Source organism: Anguilla rostrata, chromosome 8 (assembly GCF_018555375.3).
Source record: "Anguilla rostrata isolate EN2019 chromosome 8, ASM1855537v3, whole genome shotgun sequence".
In the NCBI taxonomy this organism is placed as follows: domain Eukaryota; kingdom Metazoa; phylum Chordata; class Actinopteri; order Anguilliformes; family Anguillidae; genus Anguilla; species Anguilla rostrata.
The window spans coordinates 24,774,162-24,801,131 of NC_057940.1; the positions used below are offsets into that span (position 1 = coordinate 24,774,162).

At 43.9% G+C, this 26,970-nt stretch overlaps 3 protein-coding genes across 4 annotated transcripts; 2 read left to right on the forward strand and 1 right to left on the reverse strand.

Annotated features, from left to right (window-relative positions):
• Window positions 1-649: 649 nt before the first annotated feature.
• On the forward strand, window positions 650-11,294 carry cap1 (CAP, adenylate cyclase-associated protein 1 (yeast)). Its single transcript, XM_064347250.1, has 13 exons — window positions 650-807; window positions 5,394-5,498; window positions 5,997-6,097; window positions 6,461-6,538; window positions 6,725-6,868; window positions 7,122-7,207; window positions 7,651-7,756; window positions 7,859-8,039; window positions 8,431-8,609; window positions 8,843-8,966; window positions 9,062-9,144; window positions 9,424-9,567; window positions 10,290-11,294. The coding sequence occupies exons 2-13, from the start codon at window positions 5,396-5,398 to the stop codon at window positions 10,371-10,373; spliced, it is 1,413 nt and encodes a 470-aa protein (XP_064203320.1). The 5' UTR covers window positions 650-807; window positions 5,394-5,395; the 3' UTR covers window positions 10,374-11,294.
• A 1,231-nt stretch (window positions 11,295-12,525) lies between these two features.
• On the reverse strand, window positions 12,526-16,842 carry ppt1 (palmitoyl-protein thioesterase 1 (ceroid-lipofuscinosis, neuronal 1, infantile)). Its single transcript, XM_064347255.1, has 10 exons — window positions 16,703-16,842; window positions 16,166-16,307; window positions 15,725-15,834; window positions 15,064-15,191; window positions 14,638-14,708; window positions 14,452-14,554; window positions 14,255-14,345; window positions 14,029-14,127; window positions 13,836-13,907; window positions 12,526-13,049 (listed from the first exon to the last, which is right to left on the reverse strand). The coding sequence occupies exons 1-10, from the start codon at window positions 16,703-16,705 to the stop codon at window positions 12,927-12,929; spliced, it is 942 nt and encodes a 313-aa protein (XP_064203325.1). The 5' UTR covers window positions 16,706-16,842; the 3' UTR covers window positions 12,526-12,926.
• Window positions 16,798-26,392, forward strand: si:ch1073-513e17.1 (sialin). Of its 2 annotated transcripts, none has more exons than XM_064347249.1 (11): window positions 16,798-16,932; window positions 19,758-19,855; window positions 20,304-20,518; window positions 20,664-20,897; window positions 20,979-21,153; window positions 21,772-21,890; window positions 22,367-22,528; window positions 22,925-23,057; window positions 23,569-23,716; window positions 24,105-24,195; window positions 24,607-26,392. In XM_064347249.1, the coding sequence occupies exons 2-11, from the start codon at window positions 19,765-19,767 to the stop codon at window positions 24,784-24,786; spliced, it is 1,548 nt and encodes a 515-aa protein (XP_064203319.1). In that variant the 5' UTR covers window positions 16,798-16,932; window positions 19,758-19,764; the 3' UTR covers window positions 24,787-26,392. The 2 variants fall into 2 exon arrangements, with proteins under 2 accessions (XP_064203319.1, XP_064203318.1); XM_064347248.1 differs by having other exon boundaries at window positions 16,839-16,932; window positions 20,301-20,518.
• The last annotated feature ends 578 nt before the right edge of the window (window positions 26,393-26,970 follow it).

Consider the following 26,970-nt stretch of genomic DNA (forward strand, 5'->3'; position numbering starts at 1 on the left):
ATAAAATAATAAATAAGATCCAGATTGTCATCCATGTGCTAGCAAGATTGTCAGTATTAATCTCCTCTAAACAGCATGGCAGAACTATCCAGTAGTTCAGAGCTGTGGTCAAGGCACCCCCCAACCCCCATTAAGACTTATGGGAAACACACTCTCGCACTCTTTTCATTTTAAGCCTGTTGAAACTTGCCACGTCTCCAATCGGCCTACAGATGAACAGCAAAGGGGAAAATCTCACAGCTCCATGATGTACAACAGTGATATTTGTACTGATCCTCAGCTACTGGGTTGTGAAATTGTTAATAAATTCCCCACTATGATTATTCTACAATTTTCACTGCACACAGTAAACCTCTCAGATGCATCTCCACTCCAGTTAAAACATGGTTTACATTGTTGATGACGTTTTCATTGTCACTAACAAGGCTAGTTATCACCACTAATGTCGTACAGGGGATCTGGATTCAGAAGCAAGTGCACAGATTAATAACTAATAAATACTGTACAGAGAAATGTAATGATGGAACGACGGCATATGCGGACATAAAATTTGAAGAGCTGAAGAAACCGTTCAGGGTGGGGAAATAAGCGGAAGGTTTCTGTCTTTCTTTACTTATGTTCACGCTCTCTTCTCCTTATAAGGAAAAGGAATGGCTGGGCGAGGAGGGCGGAAACGGCGCGCGGTGACAGCTGGGTACTTCCCTACTGATACAGGAAGACCGAGACGGAACAAGCCGATTGAGCTAGCAAGCGCCCACGGAAAGCAAACAAATTAAAACCGAAATCAGCCCTAGTTTGAGTGAGAAGGTAAGGTATATATCTTATTTGAGTCGTGCTGTGCGCGTAGTGTTTCAATAGTGAAGCCCAAGTAGCACATAATGTGTCACTTAGTAATGCACCGTTTCGGTACCTTAAGATGTCATATTTCGCAGCTTTCTAAATATTTTATTGTCCAGATCTATGATTGAATAGCTATACACTTTAATTAAAATATATACATTATGTAGGCTACGCCGAATGCATTGTAGTCACTGACGCGGCGCAGAAATCAGTACGGAAAGTTCTGTCTTTAATTTTGCAGAGTAGGGCGCAGTTCGGAGAGGGAGGGGGTATTCGTGAAAATACAGGAAATACCTGAAAGATAGCGACAAGAGGGGGTGCGAAATCCGTGGTTTTTACCATCTTTATTCGAACTTGTTTCAATGTTATTTGTTTCTATTGATGTTATGTTTAGTAATTTACCAGACTCTCAGATTGTGATGCATGCCGTGAGCACCGCTAGCTACGTTGACGACTTCCAATCCCATTAAGGCCCACCTGGAAAGATTATCTGGCCAGTTAAGCGAAATCGGAGCCTAACTGGCAACACAACGCTGTGCTGTCTTGACGCAGTATAGCCAGTGTCGCTTGGCCTATTTCTCTCACCACTACAGCAGACATGACCTGCATTAAGTCTGGACGTAATGCAGACTGCGCCCGATTGCATCGGGTCTGCGCATTCAACGATGGCACGAAGGGCTTGGACATGCCGCGTAACCCACTTCTCGCCCAGTCAACATGAATGCCTAACAAGCTGAATGGACAGTGTGTTACAGAATAGGATTCGTAATCATATGCGAAACTTTCGGTTATATTACCGGTAACTAAACATTCAAGTGAGGTGAATTGACTCGTACAGAAATGTCTGCCAACATTTTTGGGGTGTGTCAGTTTGAGCACGGATCATTTTTAAACTGAATTTGGTATTGTCAGGGAATTTGTGTTTGATATTGCCTTCCGTTCCTAACATTGAGAGTCTTCTAGCATTTTCCTAGCTTTGGCGTTTAGTGTTAGTAAAGCAGTGAGTGAAACGGACTCACGAGCTGCACAAACGCGGAGACAGTTGGACCCCCTCCAAGCTTTCTTGGCTGCAGAGCTGTAGAAAAGGGACACCTCCAGGTGTGGGAGACGTCAGACCTTTCATAATGCCTTTGCGCTATTTGGGGTGTAGAATTGCGTAATCTGTTGTTCTATATTTAATCTGGCGCGATTTGTTTGAATTATCTGGTTGGTTTTATCTGTTACAAACCAAGGTAAATTGTCCCCCAGTCTTCGCAGTCCTGGGGAATCAGAGAATCGGAGCACGTGCATTTAGGTCAAGGATAGGCAAAAATGGGCCTCAAGAGCCAAAATGGATCAGGTTTAAAAGAGTACCTACATAACTACAGGACTTTAATGGACCAGTGTACCGCCCACATGTGTAGTTGCTGGAACATGCCTAGTAACATAACAGGTTTGCAGGGAATCTTTGGGTAAGAAGCAGGGTGACAGAAGATTTGATTGGTTTGGTGAAATATTTAACTGTGGAATATTTCAACAGTTTCTCATTTTACGGTTTGAATAATTGTTGAGAAAGAGAAAAAAAAATACTAGAGGAGAAAACTTGAAAATCCAAGCTCGAGTTCTGTGTGGGTAAACATTATATCCAAAAATGACTGTATGCAGGTATGGCTGCAAGACCTTAATTGTTCCAGCTATTCCTTTAAGAAAGGAGACTTTTAGTCACAGTCAGGTGTAGCTGGGCGTGGCTGACTGGGGCTGAGTGCACATGTGAGCACCTGTGAGTCAGTCTCTTTGCTTTCCAGGTGTTCGGTTTCTATGTGTGTTACGCAACATGGGCCCTGCGGCTGCGTGTGTGTGTGTGTACGTGTGTGTGTGTACGCGTGGCTGCACTTGCCATTGTGAAAGGACCTCTTTCTAACTGCTGCGGAACAGTGGCTCCTCACTTTGCTAAATCAGCACAGAGACCTTTTTTTAGATAGTGCAGTGTTTGCATTGGATAGCTGCAATGCTTTTCCTCGAGCTTCCATTTGAAGACAGGGCGTAACAGGTCCAGTGATCTGTGTATTATATGAGTGCATTAGTCTCATCATCAAGCACTATATACTGTATATCCAGGCGGTATAAACAACCAGGGTTCTGTGTTGCTCTTGCTCTTAATGTCTGTGAATGACCAGCAGGAATTCACTGATAGGATTGAATCCAGGATGAGACGGTGTTGTGTTACCTTTGTGAAAGGTACTGAAGATGTATTATTTCAGTAAAATATCCCTATTTGTAATTTGATTGACTGCTAATTCAATTAATTATGTAGGCAATTTAAAGCTCTCTAGTAATAGGCATGTATGAAGCAAACTGTGTTGTTGAACGAGCATGTTTTTTTTTTTTTGCATACAGAATAAACTTTGCAGAATAAACATGCATCATTCTCAGCAAAAAGAAGTTTGTATGAAATTAAATGGTTGTTTTAGGATCAAAAATACTATTAGCACTATACTTTTTCATATTGTATTAATGCCGTTGGCCTTAAACAAAAAGAAACCTCCAGAAAACAGAACAGTACTTGATGCTGAAGCTCTGACAGGCTGTGTTGGTTCAGAAGTAACACCCTGCTGTTCATTAGCATTTGATATTGATAAATCCATATGAAGAGCTGCATTTGCTCCCCAGCCCCTACCCCCATCTGCCCCCACAGTAAACATTATAGTTAGTAGGAAAGTTAATTGGTTCCACCAGAGCCAGCTATGGGTATTAACAGTGATGACACATGCTAGCCTCATCCATTCTCTCCTGCCAGAGCTGGCTTTGTTCTTTCTTTATTGTTCTGTATGTATGTGAGATATCGCCTAGTCAGTAATAGGCTAACAGCAGAAATACTTAAGGAGGCACAGGAATGAAAGAATTATGTTTAATCAACATCATTAAACCACATTTAACCCTCTAATATTGAAATGTGGGAATTAAATACAACTAAATACAATTAAATGCAAGCATACAAAATAAATGCGTGATAAATGTGTCTTGCACATAGTGTGGGGTGCAAATGAGACATGCCAACTGTACAAGGTTGAAGAAGAGATACTGTACACCTCAACACCACTTCCCTCACACTTCAAAGATGAAGGCGTGATGTACAGTGTAGTCTGACAGGGTAGATGCGCTGGAGTGAAGGCTGTGAGAGGATGTTGAGGAGATGGGTAAACATGGCACTGGAGGCAGAGCCCTTAGGTTTTTAAACCCCGAATGTTTGCCCATCTCCACTAGGTTTCGTTTGTCATCCCAAATTATAACCAGCAACTGGAGGATGTGTGCCACTTGTCAGTTTTTCTTTCCCTAAATACCTCAGTTTCCATAAACATTATTTTGTTCCATGCGTTGCCCCACCCCCACCCCTCCCACATTTCCCTGGAGATGGAGGAAGAGGGAAATGCAGAAAACAAACTGGGTGATGGGCAGCTCTCCAGGAGCAGGGCTGTGGCAGTGGAGAACAGAAGTTGTGTATGTGCAGCAGTGAGCCCCCTAGTGGTGGAATAATCTGCGTGACAAGTGCTGCTAACCACTTCCTGCTGCCGTCTCCGTATGGCTCACGTCTAATTGAAATGTTTTCCCTCTGTTTGCCTCCCAGTTTACATTGCTCAGTGACGTTTGTAGACCAAATTTAGGGTGTGTATATATCGGAGTGTGTCTCTGTTGTTTCTTCATTGTGGTGACCACCAGCTCGGCTGCAGAGTCATGGTGCTGGAGGGCTTATCTTCACGCACAGCTGGGACAGGGAGATCACGGGTGCTTGTAGGACTAAAGCGGCTTCTGCTCTGAGGCGAGGGAAACCATGATTTGTGAATCCCCCCTCTGTCTGTGGGCAGCAGTGACCCCTGGTTGCTGACTGCAGTAGTGCACTCCATCCTGAAATACAGCAGGGGTCTTCTGCAATGGGACAGGCTTGCAGCTGCCATTGGGAATTTCAGAGGAATAAATATTAGGGATTTTTTTAAAGAAGTTGCTGATGAAGATGATGATAACAGGCAAGGGAACATCCAGTATGCACAAGCCTGTAGTTGCCGTTAAACTTCATTCATGGTTATGCACTGTCTGTGCACACCTGAAAGATGTTCCATGACTTGTCCAAACCCACCCACCCCCCAGCTTACCCTTCTTTCCTGTGCATTTTTCCACCGCTGTGAGGGAATGTTTAACTCGCGCTGACATCCACATTCTGTCGGCCCCTGTAGGCAATCTCTAACATTGCAGAACTTAATTTAGCTAGCGGCTCAGATGCTGTTTCTGGTGCTGGGGACTGTACTTGTCTGTCTATGCCAGGTTTGTGAGCCTCTAGCTTTCATGCCATCTGTGGCCGCTGTTCTAGTGGTAATTTGCTCGGACCCCACGGTTTAGCACGCGCGCATCACAGTGTATTATTCATTGAGGATTTTGTCCACCCAAGTCGGTTTTTGAAGCGATATTCTCAGCAATAATTCCAGTTCACTTCCACTTTCCACCAATGAGAGAATAGTGATGTGGACACCCCTCCCACTCCACTGACCTCTGCCCCTCCTCATCTCCATCCCCGTCCCCAGGTATGGCTGAGCTGGCGGGTTTGGTGCAGCGCCTGGAGGTGGCCGTGGGACGCCTGGAGGCCGTCGCGGGGGGCGGCGGCAGCTCTGCTGGGGGAGGCCCCGAAGGTACCGCCAATCACTCACCTGGCTGAGTCCGCTCTAAAGGGCTCGTGCAGTAAATTCACACACCTCGAGAGCAGCCATGTTTAAGTGGGGAACGTCGTCATCCAAAACGGTGCTGCCGTTATTAATTGATTATGGAAAGGTGATGTAATGGTGAGGCAAGAATGATAAACTGTTGCATTATCAACCACTTAAGTCTTCGATGGTTATATTTTCATGGTTTTACGTTTCTATCATTAGGGCTTGTTATGGATATAATGCATTTAGCAGAGTTAAATTGCATCAGTGCGTCTTCACTCGCTGATCTAGGAATGTTGTTAGCTCGGTGTGACACCATTGCTCATATTAATCAGGTGAACACACTTATGTTTCTCTTACATGGCAAGTCATTCCGACAACAGCATTTACTAAGTGCAATGTAATGTGAATTATATTTATTCATCACCATAAGCGTCCCTTATGTACTGGATATAATAGTGAACACCCCCCCCCCCTCCACAGTGGTGTCTGCGTATGTGGAGGCCTATGATGACTTCATATCTGGACCTGTAGCGCAGTACTTGGTGATCAGCGGGCAGATTGGGGGCGATGTTCAGAAGCATGTAAGTGTGTCTCACGCTGGCTGTCTGCGGGCTGTGTGGTCCCCTGGATTCTTATGTCTGCATGTCACTCAAGGCAGGATGCTCTGATGCAGGGGCGTGTCCAGTCTTACCCGAAAAGGGCCGGTGTGGGTGCGGCCTTTTGTTTTAGCCCAGCACCAAGACACCTGATTCTACTGATTAACTATGCTGGTCTTTCATCTAGACAGTGGAATCAGGTGTCTTAGTGCTGGGCTAGAACAAAAATCCTGCACCCACATAGGTCCTTTTTGGGTTAGATTGGACACCCCTGGTCAGGACAGATGAAGAAGTGCTGAATAAAATAAAATGTCTTCTCTGTGGTCCTTGTTTCTCTCTCTTTGTCAGGCGGATATGATGAAGAAAGCTTTCACCTGTCAGAGGCAGTTCCTGGTCACTGCCTGCAACTCCCAGAAGCCTACTGATGTACGTAAAATCACAGATTCACACACACCAAATTAAAAGACAACATGCTTGCCTTTCAAGAATTTCTGTTAAGCCTCTATATAACAGATTGTCTTGTTTTTAAAAATATGAAATGATTTGGAAGACACTAGGCACTGCACTGGGTTGGGTGAGCGTTTTGCCAACACTCTGTCCTTCCACCACTAGGCCGCGCTGTCGTCCCTGCTGGCTCCTGTGTCCGACATTATCCAGCAGGTCCAGTCCTTCCGTGAGCAGAACCGTAGCTCTCCGCTCTTCAACCACCTGTCTGCTATCAGCGAAAGCGTCCCTGCCCTTGGCTGGGTTGCCATGGTAAGAAAGAGGGGCTGTATAGTTGTCGGCATGGAGACCGCGTTGGTGTTTGTTTTCTGTTGTGGCTGTCATGCCTATTTCTGCCTGGCTACCTGTCCTCCTGTCTCCTTCTGTGTGACTCATAGTCTCTCTTTCTATATCTATCTCTCCCTCTCCTCTCTCTGTTTCTCTCCTTCCCCCTCCTCTCTGTTTCTCTCTCTGCTCCTCTCTTTGTGGAGGATGTGTTGTATGATGGGGTCTCTGTCTCTGGCAGGCACCGAAGCCAGGCCCCTATGTGAAGGAAATGCAGGACGCTGCCATGTTCTACACCAATCGTGTTCTTAAGGATTACAAGGAGAAGTGAGTGCCACCAACCCAAGCCGTTTGTGTGTCTTTCTCTCTCGCACACATGCGCTCTCCCTCCCTCTCCCTCTGTCTAGTACGTTTGCGGCCATCTACACACATATATACATACATACACACACACACGTTTGCAGTGTAGTTTAACCCATTTTTATATTGCTCCTCTATGTATGTGGTTGCCTCTTTGTGTAAATTAGACAAACGGTGACTTTAAAGGTGGTTCTGAGAGATCAATGAATTAAATCTGTTTGGTTTCTTGGTCCTAAGTCTGCAGGCTTAAATTTGATCACAGCTGAGGATGAAATCAGTCGACTCTGGAAGAATGCATTGCTAACTAAATGTACAGCACTTAACAAGCCTCAGCCCATTAACGGTGCACAGACATTCTCCATGAAGTCTGTAAAGATGTCAGCAGCAGTCTCCATTCCCGTCTCTGTTAGGGATAAGAAGCATGTGGACTGGGTGAAGGCCTACCTGGCCATCTGGACCGAGCTGCAGGCCTACATTAAGAAGCACCACACCACAGGCCTCGTCTGGAGCAAGACTGTGAGTACCTTCCTGCGCGGGCTGCCTGCATGGCCCAAGCACAGTGCGTCCGCCTGTGTCTGAAGCTTGCACAGTCCAGGAATGCCATTTGCTCCCTTTTAGGGTCCGGTTGCCTCCGCCTCCTCTGCAGCTGTACGCCCTGCTGGTGGGGCTCCTCCTCCACCGCCGGGGCCCCCACCCCCTCCCATGGATTTCAGCCAATCATCTACTGGCGGCGACTCGAGCGCCGACTCCCGCAACTTACTATTTGCTTCCATCAACAAGGGTGCCAACATCACCAAGGGTGAGTGGCAAGTGCTGCTTGCTGAAACTGCACAAACTGGGCTATGAAAACGGCATGCTGCAGTGTGCTTCCCTGGCAGAGCTGGTGATTTAAACGGAGTGAAGCACAAAAATGCTCCGCAGCCAGAATGCTCTCAATTGTTAGAGTAAAACTATGGAGCCTGAAAAAAGCTGTGTTCACCGAGGAACATACTCGCATTTTATTTCAGGATGGTTCCGTTTACCCTGCATTTCAAAGGTTCCAACTGAATGACTTGTCTTTTCTAGTTGAACTCTGAGATATTTGTAACCCCTTTCATCCCACATTAAAACATAAAGCATCACAACATTCAGGAGGTCTATTTGGAGAAGCACTTGTATGTAACTCCATTTTCTCTGGCCCACTGACCCAGGGCTGAAACACGTGTCTGATGACGAGAAGACTCATAAGAACCCGGCGCTGAAGACCCAGGGAGGAGTCGTGCGCTCCGGGCCAAAACCTTTCACTTCACCCCGTCCTGCTCCGGCCGCCGCCCCCCCCGCCCGCACTTTGCCCCCCATGCTGGAACTGGATGGCAAAAAGTGGAGAGTGGTGAGTGAGCAGACACCTTATGAACATCTCTGAGCTCAGAAGGGCTGGGTGACTGCCTCTGGGTTAAGGATACCGAGCTGTGAGAATCCTGTGGGTCTGTGAGTCCGTGGCCATGACCGCTGCTCTACCAGGCACAAGAGCTTGTGCTGGATGGGTTCTCGTATCAGGTGATCGCTTTTTAACCTCCGCTCCCCCCCCCCCCCACCCCACCACCCTTCTTCCTGTCTCTGCAGGAGAACCAGGAAGGCGCTCAGGGGCTGGTGATTGACGACACGGAGCTCAAGCAGGTCGTCTACGCCTACAAGTGCAACAACAGCACCTTGCAGGTCAAGGGCAAGCTGAACTCCATCACCATCGGTACGCAGCGCCCCGCACCCCTTTGCGTCTGTACGCGCGTCGCGCCCAAAGCGGCGGCCGTCTCGTTCACGTCTCCCGTCTGCCCTCTCTCTCAGACAACTGTAAGAAGTTTGGCCTGGTGTTCGACGATGTCGTCGGGATCGTGGAGGTCATCAACTGCAGGGACGTCAAGATCCAGGTGCGTTCCTGTCTAAAAGTGCTCCGCGGTTCCACCCGGGGTGCAGGGCACCATTTTCAAACGGCCATTTGCATGATGCCGGTGATAACATTGTGCTGCAGGGAACTTGTGAGCATCTGCCTTAAAACAGAAAGGCACTCGTGCAGTTGTGTTATTCTGTAATGATTCTGATAATGAATTTAGGAAAGTTTGACAGGTGTACCTGGGTGGGGTTCGGCCTGCTGCTGTTCCTCTCGCGTGCAGTGCGTGTGCGTTGATGCCTTTCTTTTTCCGTTCAAGGTTATGGGCAAGGTGCCCACCATCTCCATCAACAAGACAGACGGTTGCCATGTCTACCTGAGCACTGATTCGCTTGCGTGCGAGATCATCAGTGCCAAGAGCTCGGAGATGAACGTGCTGGTGCCAGGCGCAGGGGGAGAATATGTAAGTTCCGGGATGGGGATGACAAAGCAAAAGGAACAGTCTCGGTGTGAATATCAATGGAGGTTATGGGGTGATGGGTATGACAAAGCTTTACAAATACTTTTTACTGTTACAGCGGGAAATGTTTTTGGTTGTAATCTATCGTCAGCAAAATCCAATCCACAGCTGTGCATTGGGAAAAACAATACGATCGATTAATTTATACAGTATAGTGGTAAGAGAGGCCCCATATAGAGAACTATGGAAGCCAAGTTTATTTCTCGTAGTTCTGACTTTATTTATCGTAATTCTGACTTTATTTCTCGGATTTCTCTTCAGCCCTGAAGTGTTAGATGGATTTTGCCTTGGTATTAGCTAGTATTTTCTTGTAAGAAGGAGCATATTCCTGTTGATGTGACCATTTGTGCTATGTCAAACTGGAAGAGCATTTGTTTACTTCCATCCATGTCAGAATTGCAAGAAATAAAATAAAATTGCGAAAAAGTCAATTCCACAAAATAAAGTTTGAATACAGAATTGAAAGTCAGAATTTTGATAACTTTTTTTTGTGGTGTAAACAGGCTTCCATAAAGAACAGCTGTTGATCTGGAGATGTATGGTGGAATTAAAGGTGGCATGGGGATTGTTTTAAAGGAAGTTGAAACCAGGAGGATGAGAGCGTCTGTCATAAGTCAGTTTTAACAAATTAAATGATGCACCCTCTCCCCTTTTTCCCCCCCTAGACTGAGATTCCTGTACCTGAGCAGTTCAAAACCGTGTGGGATGGCAAGAAGCTGGTCACCACAGCAACCGAGATTGCAGGATAAAGCAGCCCACGAGAGGCCGCCCCCTTTTGCAAATGCCGACCTGACTAACCGACCAATCACAAAGTAGACTGAGATGCCAACCTCTCACACATTTCCTATCATCCAGTTGCAGCTGCAGCCCCTACCTTCCTTTTGCCAATGAGAGGACTGCTTGCTTTATGTGGAGCAATCCTACAGCCAATTGCAGGGGAGCGACTTCATTCCGTTCGGTACACAGGGCTTTATCAGGGCCACTGGGGAAGTGAGTTCATTGAATGGTTTTATTTTCATTTTGCCAATACCAAGCTTCTGCTTTATTTTGAACATTCCAGCAGCCAATTGCAGGGGAGCGACTTCATTCCGTTCGGTACACAGGGCTTTGTCAGTGGCCACTGGGGAAGTGAGTTCATTGAATGGTTTTATTTTCATTTTGCCAATACCAAGCTTCTGCTTTATTTTGAACATTCCAGCCAATTTAGGAAGATGGTTAGTGATTCAGAAATGGCCAAATCAAAAAAAGTAAGGATTTGTCTGCTTTTCTGTTCCATTTTGACTCCTCAAGCAATCGGGTTATGTTGTGCTGATTTCTGCAACCTCATGTGGGAGGGTCATTTATGTCTGATTCTTGTTTCCTTGTTCTAGTCAGGGGGGGCAGGCGTACGGGAGGGCCAAGGTGGTTTTTGTACCATATATGCAATTCAGCTGTAAAGCACATTTACAACTTTCTGCAGTCATTGATACTATCATTCAAGATGATGATGATAATAATAGTCATAGAATTAATGACAGAATTTGTGTCCTCGTCCTCATTAAAAATCTAGAGAAAATAACGAGTTATGTGCAGGAACACTGTTGTCTTTTTTTATCATTAACACTGAAGAAAAACAAATGTAAAAAAAATAATAATAAAAAATAAACACCAAAAGTCTTCTTCATCTCGTACGACACTTTCCATCTCGTTGTACGTTCCCATTAATGCCTGCTTTCAGGACTCAACATTCCACTTTTCAAGCTCACGTTGAAGCAGAAACGGGTGGTTGAAAGTGAGAAGGTGGTGAGGACAGGTGTCCCAGTTCTGGGTGAAAACTGGAAGCGAGGAGTTGTGCAGAATGCAACATGCCATTTAAGGCATTGTGGTTGAAAAGTGTGTACCTCCTACTTGTCCTGCTTTACCCTTTATAGGGCTTGCTTTGTGTGACCCCAACATACCTTCCTGTCTGCCTGTCTGTCTCTGGTGCCCTGTGGTGAACCTTCTTGTCCTGGCCGTTTTCCTCCACTCCGGCATGTCCTTTGTGTCAAGTTCCAATGATTCCCCCCCCCCTTTTTTTTCATTTAATCTGTTCTCTCATTCTGAATTTAAATCCTGTTCATGAGTACTGGAGGAAGACATCTTCAAAAAAAAAAATAAACAGAATAATTCATAGACCTTGTGTCCATCAGTATCTGTATTCTGAATGTAAAAAAGGAATGGATTATCAAATGAGTGCATTTTTCAGACTTTTAATGGAGAAATGAAAAGCAAGATATACACTGAATGGTGGGGTGATCAGACATGGGGTGTATTTTAAAAGCTTGCGAAGCTCTCTAATAGCAGTGAGTGTGTGTTGTAGCAGCCAAATTATATTGGTAATTGAAAAGCATAAAGCATAGTCACATTTCGCATAAATACAAATTTTACTCAAAATCTCAAGTGTATTTTCAGATAAAATATTTCCTAGGAGTAAACATAAAGGCAAGCTTCTGTAAATCGGTAAGCAAAAATGTAGATGTAAAACGCAGGAAGTTGACCGCTTCTTTATAAGCTGTGAGATTTTTTTATTGAATCACTGGTCCATTTAAGTGGAGCTGAGCAAAGAACCTCCAGGACAGAACATTGTGCAGCTGCATGTGAAGGACGTTCCAGTGCCCCCCCTCCCCCCAGGCCCATCTCCGAGTGTAACAGAAGGTATGTGCAGCAAAAGGTATCCAATGGTAAAGATGCAGGTTTGGTGACTTGTATTTAAATCTAAACAGCTTCCAAGTTTTAATGACAGTAAAATTAATGTTTCAGTGATATATTTCAGGAATAAACTTTCTGGTTTAGGGCTGAGCTGAACAAGATTGGTGTATAGAGGATAATGAAAGACATTGTAGTTTTTATGCTTCGTATAATAAACACACTCCCAGAAACTGATAATGGACCATTCAACTTTTATTTCCAAAGTTTACCTATTCATTTTTTTATAAAACACTAAAATCTAAAATCATTTGAAATCTTTCATATATTTACTCATTTTCATTTCTGTAGAGACAGTTAAACCAAGAAATTTTCAATTTTTAGTTTTTTTTTTTTTAGAGCAACACAGTAAGGTAGATGAGCATCCATCTTCACAAGCAGACCAATTTAGTTGCGTTAAATTGATTACAGCAGTTAAAGAAACAGGAGTGCAGTGCAAACATGTGTGAGCTATAAGCATGTTTAAGTATGTTACCAGTATGTTAAGGACTGCTGGCATGTCCAAGCATAACATGCCGAATATTACACTGAGTTTGTGCCAAAGTTTGTCCCACTACCAAATACAACCCTGTGTACATTCAGCGAAGGTACGGCACCAGCTTGGCATTGAACCACTCCCTGGTGAACTGCAGGTGATCTCCATCTGAAGCCAGGAACACCAGCTTCCCTGCCTTGTCCATCTCTGCAAGGCCTAGGCGGTCCTGCAGAAAGCAAATGCAGGTCCTATTGGTGCTGGACTGATAAACTCACAGCTCCAGTTAGCGTGGGACTGAATACATGTAGGTCTTGTGAGTATGTGACCGAAAAGCAGACACCGTTAAAAAACTTCTATGAGCACCGTCACATTGCCATTAAGTAGCCAAACCGGCAGCAGACATGAAGGCCATTGTACAACCAGGAATTACTATGAAGAACACTTGCTTTTATATGATCGCTAATGCAACAAACCATGACTACAAGGGAGGGAAACAACTTTACGCAAGCACAGAATAGGCTAGTTTTCCCAGCGGCATTTACCATGTAGCTATTAGCTAAGTAGTGTGAGCAATCTTACCCCATGCTTGCAAAAAAACTCTTCTGCATGCAGATCAGAGGCTTAGCAATAATTACTATAAAACAAAAACCTACATCCCTACCCTCCACCAGTGACTCCCTGCAAGTAAATGTGCCTCCATGTGGGCCTATGACTACCAAGGTACAGATGGCACTTCGATAAATAGGTGGTCTTTTGGAAAAAGTCCTCTAAACAGCAAATTATACAGTCCTTAAGAATGCTACTAAAATGGCATCTCTGAAAGAGAAACTGGTCTTAGGGACATGAGAAAGAAATTCAACCCATATCCAATATACCAGTCATACAATGGCTACCCTACTATAACAGTGCTGTGTTACTTGTGTCCTCCAATGAACTTTGACTTTTGTGGTTTGGTCACAATAGAGAGTTGTATGTGCATACGTACGTGCGTTAATGAAATATAGTTGTTTACCTCTTTATACAAAGTGCTTTCCTGAAGAGTCTCAGTTTCTTTTGCTTGACCTGACTTCAGAAAACCAAACCACTGAGAATGACAGCGAGAAAGAGATAAAAAGACAGAAAGGAAAGGGGCATAATTATACAATAATCCTACTGATTTGTCCATCATTCATATATGAACATAAGGTAGGCCAGTTCCTCTCTACCTCTGAGTCTACTGGGTCAACTATTTGGTCCTGCAGGAACTTCACCATCACAAAGTTCTCCAAAGACTGTAGGTTCTTCTTATAAGTCTCATTCACTCCCTGGAAGCAGGATAATGAGCAGTGAGAGAGAGATTCTGGGTCACATGAACAGAAAGACAGACAAATGACATAAAGAAGGGACAGAAGGACAGAGAGAATGGACATAGAAAAAGACAGATGGACAGACCCGTTCTTGGTTGATGTCAGCGAGGAAGAGGCTGTGTGTTCTGTACAGGTCGTCATTGAGGGGGTCATGCCAGTACTGCGCCTGCACAAGACTGAGAGAGAGAGAGTATTTGAGAGGACATTCACATTTACAAAACACACACACGCGCGCACACACACACACGCGCGCATGCATGCGTGCACAAAGCAAGCACGTACTGTTTCTGCACAAAGTCAGTGTAGGCCCCAGAGTTGAGCTCCTTCCGGATCCAGTCACAGATGTGCGAGCTCTCTCCTGGGCAGCGGGGAAGACCGTATACTCCTGAAAGCACAGAGCAGACCTGATGGTTGCTCAGTGTCACAGAGAGGGACAACATGCCACTGCCCCCATTCTGCTGTGATTACCTTGGTGCTGCCCCCCAACTGAGATCAAAGTTTTCATGGGGGGAGATGGACAGCGTTGAGCTACTGCTCTCCTGGATGGATAGAGGGAGGAAGAGAAGAAAAGGGAACAAACAGAGCAAGAGACATCTTCATTTTATACTTGTTCCTGGTTATGGTTATACACTTTGTTGTACGTCGCTCTGGATAAGAGTGTCTGCCAAATGCCTGTAATGTAATGTATTCAAATGCCCAATCACCAAAGGTCCCCACTGAATCAACTGCACAAATCTTTTCCACACCAAAGGTTGAGACTATCCTTTTATCGCATCAACCTCACATCTGTAATACTCCTGGCTGACCTAACAGTGTCTAATACAAATTTATCATCTCTTCACTCACATAACAGCTTTTGACTCCTAAAATGGGCCACAATCAAGCACTACTCACAGGAACTGGCCTCCCTGGGAGAACCCCATGGCATTGTAACCCCCCTTCAGTTTGGGGTCCTGGGACAGCTGGTTACACACAAACGCCACCTGAGCATTGACGTCCATGAAGAAGCTGTTCTCAGTGTCCTGACAGGGAAACAGAAGAAATCTTGGTTAGTGTTGGATGTGGATGAAAGAGGCTAGGAGAGTGTGGGAAAAGTGAGAGGGGTAAGCATAGTCTCAATAAGGTAGTTATTTAGGGGCAGGGCTACCCAATCCTGTTCCTGGAGATCTACAGTCCTGTAGGTTTTCACACCAACCCTAACAAACCACACCATTTTCAAAAGGTAGAGGTCTCATTGAGATACTAATTAGAAGAGTCAGGTGTGCCAAATTAGTGTTGAAATAGAAACCTAAAGAACTGTAGATGTCCCGGGACAGGATTGGGCAGCTCTGTTTTGGGACAAGTCAAGAGATTGCAAGAGGATTAGTGTGGCAGGAGTAAGGGGTGAAAGTGACGTTATTGTAGGGAAGCCAGTGGGTATTTTCAGTCAAAAGAGAAGGGCAGGAGTGTCCAACCAGATACGAAAAAAGCTCAGCCCAGCTTGATAAGACTTTATTCCACTCATTTAGCAATCTTGGTCTTCATTCAAGACCTAAAACGAGAAGCTCTGTGGCACCTGAATAATGGTTTCGCCTATCTTCAGCGACAGAACGTAGATTCCAGGCACCTCCTCTTCAACCATTTTCTTTATGCCACCCATGCTCAATGGGTTACAGCAGCTGTCCCCTACACCCACATACCAGAAATAGAAACAAAACAGAGTCCTGTTGTGCTGCGAATGTTCCCCAAAACTTATAAGTGAGTGACGTCAAAGCCTCTCTCCCACTAAAGAGGAAGAAGACTAACTTCCTTGTTAAAGCTTACAGTAATCACTCTAAACATTCTTAAAAAATCAACTTCACGTCATCTTTGCTTTTCGTTCTTCAGTATATATCAAACTAATTTCATTATCGTTTTTGTATAGCCTAAGTTTTATTTACATCTCTTCTATTCATTCAAGACGACTCGTCGCAACAGAAAGGTACGGATTATAAATTAGGCCGTTCTTAATTCTCACCCATTCCGTGCCACATAACAAGCGGAGTGGTTGTGTTGGATCCCCAAGCCGAACCGAAGATAACGAGCAACAGGGGGGCCGCTCCGAAGAAAAAGCGCAGGAGAGACGAGGATGTCATGTTTGAAGACTTTCTCTGAAAATGCTTGTGGAAAGACAGACACACACAAATTCACATCAGTTGGTAAATCATGTGACAAGAAATGGAGGCAGAAAAGAAGGAAGCGGGCGCCATGTGTTCACAAACATATCGATGACGAATTAAACGCTTAAGATGCGTTGGAAGCTTAACCCAGTTTCTGCGCATTTTTTGCCGGGGCAAAATAATAACTAACTGAACGCCAAGCCCAGGAAAAGTCGTGGAGCTAGCTAGCCCGAATATATAGCTAGCTCTCGTTAGTTAGACACGACAGGTAGTTAACAATGATTGGTATTAAATTAATCTTTGCCGTCACGAATTACACAAGTGCTTTGCAAAAATAAATGCCAAGCAAGCAACACGTTATTTGCTCTGATTTACAGTGTTAATATCAAACGTACCATTTCTAAGACATGCCTAGAAGGTTTAGCAGTAGAGTTTCAAGGTAGATGCTTCCGTGTCACGTGACCGTCGAGTGCCACGTGATTTCCTTACTGCTCTGTTGCTTGAAACAATGTTTCTGACTTGTATCTCTAGAGTCGGTTTGCAGAGCGATGAGGACGATCTGACGCCAGTTATACATCTGTTTGACCCTGATCGATCGACTGGACCAGTCGACTAGCAGTATCAGGTAGAGTCGTATGCAAGATGGTTATGTAGACACGAATCTGTTCTCTCTGTTTGTCCGGTGAACCACTTCATTATAATTCGGTTTACAGTACAATGAAATACAAACCGGTAGCCAACCGTCTAGCTAAATTACCAAATAGAATTGCGTAACTTGCTTGCTGTGTTATGAACGTAAGGAAGTTTATTTTGTTTGTCTTGTACTTAAGAATAGTTGTGCGATTTGTTTCCAGATCGATAGATTGCCATATAACTATGTTAGTTAACTAAGCTAGTTTTTAATGATTCTCACCATTCTTCCAACACTACTTTTTATAAATACTGTTTCACTACGCAGTGTCGGGACACGTACATTTTCAGCGATATTCATATCACTTACTTTGGTTAATAAATATTTTAATAAACAAAATTTAAAAAAACACAATAGTCACACAGCCATTCCTCACTCTGGCACATGTAGAATGTTATTTTATGTATGACGGTCTCTTTTTTGTAACACAATGCAGAAAGTGTCCCTGGAAACAGGCTTTTGTATATTAGAATTAATTTGTGCCACTTTAATTTTTATTTTTGGTCTCGAAGTTGTGAAGGTGCCCACCGTTTTCGTCTTGTCGGTTAATGTAATAACTCCAATGAGTGAGAAATTACTGCATTCTGTGTTTCCAGTCAAGTGCGATTTACTAAAGGGAGTAAATGATTATCACATGATGCACATATACACCAGGCAGACAGGGCAAATATCGAGAAATATTAAACAATGTGTGTGTCCATAGTTTGCTGGACCATCCATGATGGTCCACTCAGAAGAACGGTGATCATTGGCAGGCTGACATGCAGACACAATGGTTATTTGTAATCTTAATGTCCTGCAGATATGTAAATATGATTTTCTGATACCTCCCTTGTGAGTGAGTGTGTGTGTGTGTATGGATGCAGTCTTGCATGCTCCGTACTGTCTTCAAAGTTGTGTTGTTCCAATGACCTTCGCTGTGCACTTCTTGTACGTCGCTTCGGATAAAAGCATCTGCCAAATTAATATAATGTAAAGTATTTTAAGCCTGCTGTCCACTGCCAGAGCAAAAAGCCTCACCATGCTGACCGTGGTCTTTGTTTTGGTTTTAGCTTTGTCAGCAGAAGCGCTTCTGTCTGTGTCTTCTGGCTGTCATCAGCCACACACAGTCAGCAGTCCTTTCCCACTAATAATGGTCCAGTTTAAGGGCGCACCTTACCTTAGACCTACGTGTCAATATTGACGTACTTCCACAATGGCCCCGCTTCACACAAATCTTCCTATGGGCCAATGTTTGCTTCAGCCCTTTCTTTTCCACTCAATAGGTTTATTAGCATTTTTTATTTAACCTTTATTTACCCAGGGTAGGTTCGCTGAGCACGGATACTCTTTTGCAGCAACCCCCTGCTCCACACTCATACACATTCACACCAGGGAGCTGCCCAGTACAACCACAATCCTCTATTGTTGGCCACCGAGCAGCTCCACTGAAGGGAGATAAAAATTTTTTTAGCCAATTAAATCAGGGGATGATTAGGTTTCAAGTTTTTGTGAGAGCCAAACTCAAACTCAAAATTTGGCATGGGTATGAATAATTTTGGGCTTAACTGTAAATATGCATTGTTAAAGCAACGTCACTACTTGCCATTCTCTTTACGTTGGAGATGAGAGAGACCCTGCTAATGGTCTGACACTAGTTTGTCAAGGTCTTGGTTTTCTAGAAGTGACACTTCGGTTGGTGTATGGACTACTGTATTTCTCTTCATGTAGGATATGAGTGTAGTAGTCGGGAGACCTGGCTTCTTAGGGTCGATGCAGTGAGTATATGAGCACTGTGGAACTCCAGGAATGTCATCGGCCTTGTTGTCTGCCTCCCTGCTAGCTATCCTCCAGGCATGGTTTACTTCCCCGACAAAATGTGTTACAATCAAAAGCCATCTTATGCCCATCCTCCGTTTACACACACACCCCCTCATGTCCACAGCTCCAACACCGACCCGCACTCATGCACACATACGTAAACACACACTTTATGTTATAGTTTTTTATTATTACTACTACTTTTTTTAGATTGTGGTCTTCATCATATTCTGTCATAGACACAGGCAAGCCCCACTATCACTTAATTAGATCATGGGACATAATTGGCCGCTACCTGGCTAGACCTCTGGCAGATGATTGTGTAGAACCTCCCGACTAACCAGCAGGCAGCAGAGGTTAGTCAATTCAGTTAACAAGCCAAGACATCAAGGCATAGATATCTGATGTTGAGTACACATTTCTCTTTCCTACCTTTGAGAACAAAGGACTCGGATAGGGTACTCTAAGACTGGTGTGATGCTTTGCAGTAATCACTGACTATCTTGTTGTAACTGTTTGGATACCAAATTAAATTTAGTCAACTTTTCAACATCGCAGCCGTGCATTATAATTTCTTACATAATACACACTGAGTGCTTGATTTATCACTGTTTTGCTTAGATGACCTTGCTAGCAAACCTTGTTTTTCATACCGAGTAGTCAGTCAGTCTCAGGTCTAGTCTGAGAGTTTGACAATATGGAATAAAGTCCAAGGGCCCGATTTACTAGTCCTTTATCAAAAACTTTAGCACACACAAAAGTAATAACACAGCCAATGGTTGATGCAAAACCAATAACATGGCCAATCATTGGTCATGTTATTGATTTTGCACGTGCTAAAGGTCATATATGAGGCCCTAAGACTCATTCAACGCACATTTCCTCGTAAATTGACGGGCATCACTCATCTGTTGTAACTGCGTGTTTCTGTGTATGTGCGTGGTGCACTTGTCTGACAGGGTTATCATGGCACGAAACCAGTGGCGCTCAATTAACTCTGCTCCCAGTGACCAAGATGACCAAGACGTGCCTCTGCTTGAGAAAGCGCCAGAAACAGGTGTGTCCTTGTGCAATTGCCTTGCTTCTCTTTGAGTTTTAATGTGAGGCTGTAGTTCCCAGTATGATCGCTTGCCCTTATGTATCAAGCGGACGTCAAGTGCACCTTAATTTCATTCTTCTTGGTTCTCATTTTTCAGTGAGTGTCTTGGCCTAGTTAGATTGAGAATGATTACTGTAACAAAAACAATCACATCAGACTTACACGTCAAAGAATATTGATAATATTGATCAATATATTATATAATTGGAAGGCTTTATTAAAAAAAAGAAACACTGAAAAGGTGATTCTAACAACAGATATCATTATCAATGTCAGTCATTTTTATAGTGGTAGCAGTGGTGAGACCATCTGCATTCATTTTAAATGGAGTTATTTGCATGTATTTCATTGGTAATGGATACTCAGTGTGGCTGGGGCTTGGCTGTGTTTTTGTAATGTTCAGCAGTGCCCCCACAGTGCTGCTCTGCTCGCTGCAACCTGGCCACCCTGATGTTCTTCGGCTTCGCTGTAGTCTATGGACTGCGTGTCAACCTTAGCGTCGCCATGGTTGCAATGGTCAACAGCACCAGTGTCCATCCCTCCACCAACCACTCCCTTGTGCACGTGTGCCCAGCCCCTCCGTCTGGCTACAACAGCAGCACTTCAGCGCAACAAGATGGGGTGAGGAACAGTTCTGCAGCACACACACACACACATATGAGTATGAGATGTGTATGTGTTTTCTAAATAATTGTTTTTAAATAAACAGAAGTCCCTCCATCCTTCTCCCTCTTTTTTTCCCTTCCTCTCTTTCTCCATCTCTCAGATCCCTCAGTACTCGTGGGACACAGACACTCAGGGCTACCTGCTAGGGGCTTTCTTTTTCGGGTACCTGCTGACCCAGATACCAGGGGGGTACCTGGCTGGGCGTCTCGGGGGGCGGATCTTCATGGGTGTAGGGGTTGTGGGCACGGCGGCCCTCACCCTCCTCACCCCTCTGGCTGCTGAGCTTGGCGTCTACTGGCTCTTCGCCCTGCGGATGCTGGAAGGCTTCGGCGAGGTATGGCTGCTTTTAATGTGGAGTTCGCGGTAGTGTTTCACACCTATTCCGAAATGTACGTTCCTCATGTGCGTTTATCAGGGTGTGACGTTCCCAGCGATGATGGCAATGTGGGCTTGCTGGGCTCCGCCCCTGGAGAGGTCCCGCCTCATTACTTTTTCAGGAGCGGGGGCAAATTTTGGTGCCTTCATGGCTCTTCCCCTCACGGGCTTCATCTGCCACACATTGGGCTGGCCAGCCGTCTTCTACTGCTGTGGTGAGATGCATACCAGCAAACATACACACACACAGACATCCACACACACACACACACATACATACGTACACACAAACATACGCGCTCATACGCACATTCACTCAAACCCACACATTGATTCACATTCGCAAACACAATAACACATACACCTTCATACAAACTTGTGCACGCACACACACACACACACACTCCTACAGTCCTACAAAGACACATGCATTTATACGAATGCACACATCCTCACACTCGCACAGACACACACACACAACAACTCTGTTCCAAATGTTTCTGTTGAGCAATACAGTTTTGTATTTCTTTGTATTTTTAGCTTTTTAAGTCAGTTTTTTGGAATATTTTTTTCAAAATTATAAGTCCGTGTTTTACAACTCCATTGCTTTCAATTACCAGAAGTGATTGTTACATCAGCTTTTGAAAGTTCAGTTAAGAACCTTCTCATCACATATTTGTGATCTCACACCCTAAAGGGTTAAGCTATAAATAAAGCACGCTAATCACAGTGATGTCACGCAGATCATGTGAGGACTGACCTTTAAACAACATATTCATAAACACACCACAGACCCAGCCATCCTGGTCTTACAACACTTCTTTACCCACCAGGGGGTGCTGGTTGTCTGTGGGGACTGTTCTGGTTCATCTGTGCGTCAGATCATCCTCGCTCTCATCCACGAATCAGCGATCATGAGAGAGATTACATCATCAGTTCCATTGGGTCTCAGGTAACACGTCTGATTCTGGGTGACTCATTTGGTTGACTCATTCTGTGGTGCGTAGATGTGCCTCACAAATCTGGGTTGTGCCTGTACTAACAGAGTTAGGTAAATCTACTGGGGCTGACAAGCAATTGGCTATTCCTTTGCCCAGGGTATGGGTGAGTTCAGTTGGTCTGCGTTCAGCTGGCAATCCTGCTGGGCGATTGCGCAGGTTTGGCAGTGCTGCGTGTAAAAACAGGTGGATGAGCCACGTATTTCATAGGAAAGCTGAGTGTCTCTTCCACGGGTCCCGTGCAGTGGAGTATACCCGTGAATGCTGTTGGGACATAACTGGACTTTCCAAAATGGGGTGGGAATTAGATATACACAGCCCTGTGTTGGGCAGTCAATTATTAAAAGAAAATAAAAAATATTTATCTGTCAACAGAACACCAAGTTATTGTACTAACTCCTCATCCTCTCTCTCCTTTTTTCTGCCACAGGGTGGTACCCATGGTTGGTCAGTTCCCTTCAAGCCCATGATGCTCTCTGTTCCCTTGTGGGCAATCATTCTTTCGCAGATGTGTTCCAACTGGGCATACTACACACTACTGACCTCACTGCCCACCTACATGGACACAGTGCTGCACTTTGACCTCCGGCAGGTGAGGACGAGAGGACGAGAGAGAAGGGAAGGAAGAAGGGAGGGAGGGATAAATGCCTACTGGAGAGAGAGAAAGGGGCTCTTTAGAGAAAGGGGGAGAGGACATAAGGAGGGTAATGAGAGATTGTATCTCAAACCATTTTACTGTTGAATGTACAAATGGGTGACAAAGGAAAAACCTGAATAAATGAGTGGAGAAACATAATGAATGTAGATGCTTCCATATATGTGTACTGCATGATGCCATTATGAATTTTTGTTTTTTCCTTTAATTTGTCACCCGTCTGTATATGTGAAAATCCCCTCCCGTCTCATGTTTAAAGGGGTGGATATTGGCTGTCGTTTCTTCTCCTTTTCTGTCCATTCTCTCCCTTTCTATCTCTTTCTCTCTCTCTAGAATGGGTTCCTGTCTGCTTTGCCATATCTAGGTGCTTGGCTGTGTGCTGTGACGTCAGGCGTCCTAGCAGACCACCTCCTGGAGAGGAAGCTGCTGAGTGTCACTGCAGTCCGCAAGATTTTCACTCTCACAGGCAAGGTGGATGGACTGGAGGACTACAGAGTGTGGATAAGGGGGGGGACGGATAAAATTAAATAACCAAGATTTATATAATATATTTATACTATAATGTAATGGAATCCTTTGTTTTATTGAATGCTTTTTGGCTGGACCGCAACAGCAGGGCCAGCCCTACAAACGCGAATGTCTGTGACTGAGTGACTGAGTGAGTGATGAAGTTACACCATTGTTCGGCCGAGTTATGAAGTCACACCATTGGTCGGCCGGTCCAGCCATATACTAGGTTTTGTCCTGGTCTTGTTTATCTACCTTTGTACCTTGAGTTTTACCATTCGGGTAAGGCGTCTCATCCACCTTAGCCAAGTAGTACCCACCTCTTATCTCTTACTGTCTGATTTTATTTAAAAAACCAGTACCTTTCTGCCAAATGAAGCCTCGGTGTAATGTGTAAACTTTGCCATTGATAATTTCATCAGTTCCATCAGTATAACATTCTAATTTAGTCACATGTATCTATCGCTCAGGTCTCCTCCTGCCCGCTGTGTTCCTGGTTGCCGTGGGCTTCGTTGGGTGCAGTGGTGTGCTCGCTGTGACCTTCCTCACGCTCTCCACCAGTCTAGGGGGCACTAGTGCAGCCGGAGTCTTCATTAACCAGATCGACATCGCTCCCCGGTATGCGTGTGCTGTAACCAGGGTAACAGGGGCCTGCCTGTGCGTCAGGTGCCTGTTTTAGCTGTCCAGCCGTGTCAGTCTCGTTTATCTTAAGTTGTTTTGCCTGACTGTGTGTCTGTATCTCTGTCTGCACTTCCCTTTGTCAGCACACTTTCTCTGTCTCTCTCTAAAAAAACTTCAGCATGGTTTTATTGGAATGAAAAAAATATTATATGGCCAAAGCACGTATGTATTGTACATTTATTTCTGTACTGCTGTAATTGTTTAGTTGGCCTTTCTCTCTCTCACACTTGGGTCTCCATGTCCCAAGAATGTACTTTCGTCTGTGTTTGCTCTCTGTACCTGCCCTGTCTCAACCCCCTTCGGCCCCACACTCTCTCCCACTCAGATACGCAGGCGTGCTGTTGGGCATCACTAACACTTTTGGGACCATCCCAGGGGTTCTAGCTCCCATCGTCATGGGCTACCTCACAAGAGATGTAAGTGCTCATTTTGCAGCCCACTAGACCTAGTCTTACCTAGTCTGTGTTGGTACTGCCAATTGCTAATTATTTCCATGACTCCTCTTAATCAAGTACACCTACCGTCAAGCCAGTTCTCTCTTTCTCTCACTCTCTATATGTCTCCCTTTCCCTCTCTATTTAAATATCATTTTCATTGTTTAGTGTTATTTTGTTAACCCTACATTTATTCCACCAATGCTGTATTGCACTGTCATCATCCATCAAGTCAGACAGGAAGTCCAGGAACATGTTTTCTGACATAATTTATGCAAGGTGACATAAAAAGACCATACAATGATCTGCATAAGACATTGTAGGTTGAAATTAGGTGTGCGAGAATTTGTAGCATAAACAGATTTCTTCTCTTTTACCCCCTCCCTTTCACAGCACTCCTTGACTGGGTGGAGGAGTGTCTTCTATTTGTCGGCAGGGGTGAGTGCATGCGGAGCCCTCATCTTCACCCTCTTTGGCAGCGGAAAGATCCAGAAGTGGGCTTTGGAGGATGAGGAATTTGAAAGTGAGACAGAGAGTGAGCAGCCAGATGGACGGGTGTATGAAAACGCCTGACCCGAAGCAAATGGAGGACTGAAACGGGACTGAAGTGGAGACACCCTTCGTTTTGGGTTTGAGCCAGTATTAGACTGTCAGTCTGACCGTGTTGTACAGATTTTTATCCATTTTATTGCATAATTTGACAAAATATGCCACTGTTGCCTACTATTTAAATAATTTTGTGATGGTTTTAAATACTATAAATTTTTACAGACATTGACACAAATCCATTCCACACACTCATCCACATTCACAGATACAAACACAATAATACACACATATGGCCATACTTTCATAGAAACAAGCCTGACCTGAAGCAAATAGAAGATTGAAATGGGGGTCATATGTAAACATCCTCCACATGGGGTTGGATGCAGTCTGACAGTGTTAAACAGATTTCATATATTTTGTCACATAATCCACCGCTAATTATGTCACTGCATGTCTACTGTTTAAATTATGTGATTGTTTTCAATTCTGTAGGTTTTTTACACACATTCATTCAAACCCACACCGCTCATTCACATTCACAAAAACAGACACAACAACACACAAAATATGCCATTGCTTGCCTACTGTTTGAAATATTTTGTGATGGTTTTGAATACTGTATGTTTTTTTAAATAATCAAGCACCATTGCAGTGATGGAACTTCCTGTCATGGTGCAGTGGTTCCCATGTACTGGCCATGCAGAAAGGAATCAGGGCCCGGTACAAGAAAGTAATCTGATATTAACGTGCAACTTTTTTTTATGTAGCAACATACTCATCCTCAAGTTCATGCAACTGAAGGACTTACTGCTGAGTATTTAATGTAAATTGAGAATGAGAGCTGGTCATCACTTAATATGATATAACTTAATATGATATTCCATAGATTTAGAAAAAAAAAGAAGAATACCATTTTGGGCCTGGGTTGCCCGTTGAGCTCCTGGTAACAAAGTTTCAGAATTGCTGCTACAGTGTCACAGTGGTGTAAAAGCTCAGTTTTCTGGATATTAGACAGTAACTGATTGTACTTGTGTTTTTACGTGTATTAATCAAATCAAATCTTAATCTGTATTTATGCAATGTGTTTACTTTTTGTTTTAAGTAGTTATGGGTATATGGGAACATTCTATGAAACAAGTTTTTAGAAATATTGAAAGCCAAATACTAGGTACATGTGTTCAGAGTGAACATTTTATAGTAAACTTATGAAACTCATACAATATTATTGGATGTGCTACACTGAAGATTGTAAAAATAATAATAATAATAATAATTTCCAAACGTTTTATTTTATATTGCATTCCAATCTATCCAGACATTCATTAAATGGATTAAATGGATGTCCCAAATCCAACTCTGGACAAAGAATGCTGGGAAAAATCAGTTTGTATGGACATTTTAACTTTTTACTGTTGACACAACTTTTTATGTGTTAGTTTTACAAACAGCAAGGTAAAAATCTAGCTGTATGTACATGAGACAAATGTACAAAAGTCTGTAATTAAAATACAAACAAACTCATTAAAAACCAGGAGACACCTCAAATGTTCAGGAAATCTTGCACTGCCACAATTCTGGTGTGCCTTTAGAGATAATTTTGTTTTAATAAATGATACTTATGAAAATCTCACTTTATGCATTGTCATTGTTTATTCCTGTAGGGCAGTCTTTTTACATTTTTCTGTAACAAGCCCAGATTAGGCCTAACGGTTACATGTACTCTGTAACTATTGCTATGCATATGAGATGTGGTGTTTACTATGTATGTGAATGTATAACTTCACAGTATCAACAACCCATTTTAACTTGTTTCTCACAACCCAGCAATGGGTCCCAATCATAGATTTTTACGTATAAAAATATGGTAACCACAGCTACAGACAGAGTCCTTTCTATATTCAAACATCAAAGAAGCAGATATGTTATACACTGCAGACGTTACAATACGTTTTCAGGATATTTAGGGGCTTCTGTGTGGCTATAAAAGCGATCAACTGAATAATTCAATTGGCTCATTCCACCTGGGAGTTTTTGATCAACAGAACGGAAAGAAAAAACCAAGGCGTCACATGAGGTAACTCATTCACCAGGCGGCGCTAAATAATGATTTCCTCTTTTAGTCGGGTCAGTCTCTTGCATCAGATTTTGTTCACGACCCGGATGTGCATAGGGCCACGCGCATTTGTAGCATTGCTGGTTATATAGTCT

Coding starts and splice junctions, on each gene's coding strand:
- cap1 (XM_064347250.1), top strand. CDS start 5,396: ATGGCTGAGCTGGCGGGTTTGGTGCAGCGCCTGGAGGTGGCCGTGGGA. Junction 7,757..7,858: donor GCCTCGTCTGGAGCAAGACT/GTGAGTACCTTC, acceptor GCTCCCTTTTAG/GGTCCGGTTGCCTCCGCCTC. Junction 8,967..9,061: donor GCTGAACTCCATCACCATCG/GTACGCAGCGCC, acceptor CCTCTCTCTCAG/ACAACTGTAAGAAGTTTGGC.
- ppt1 (XM_064347255.1), bottom strand. Junction 15,192..15,724: donor TAGGCGAAACCATTATTCAG/GTGCCACAGAGC, acceptor TTTCCCTGTCAG/GACACTGAGAACAGCTTCTT. Junction 14,709..15,063: donor TCCCAGGGAGGCCAGTTCCT/GTGAGTAGTGCT, acceptor CTATCCATCCAG/GAGAGCAGTAGCTCAACGCT.
- si:ch1073-513e17.1 (XM_064347248.1), top strand. CDS start 19,765: ATGGCACGAAACCAGTGGCGCTCAATTAACTCTGCTCCCAGTGACCAA. Junction 21,891..22,366: donor TCAGTTCCATTGGGTCTCAG/GTAACACGTCTG, acceptor TTTCTGCCACAG/GGTGGTACCCATGGTTGGTC. Junction 23,717..24,104: donor CAGATCGACATCGCTCCCCG/GTATGCGTGTGC, acceptor TCTCCCACTCAG/ATACGCAGGCGTGCTGTTGG.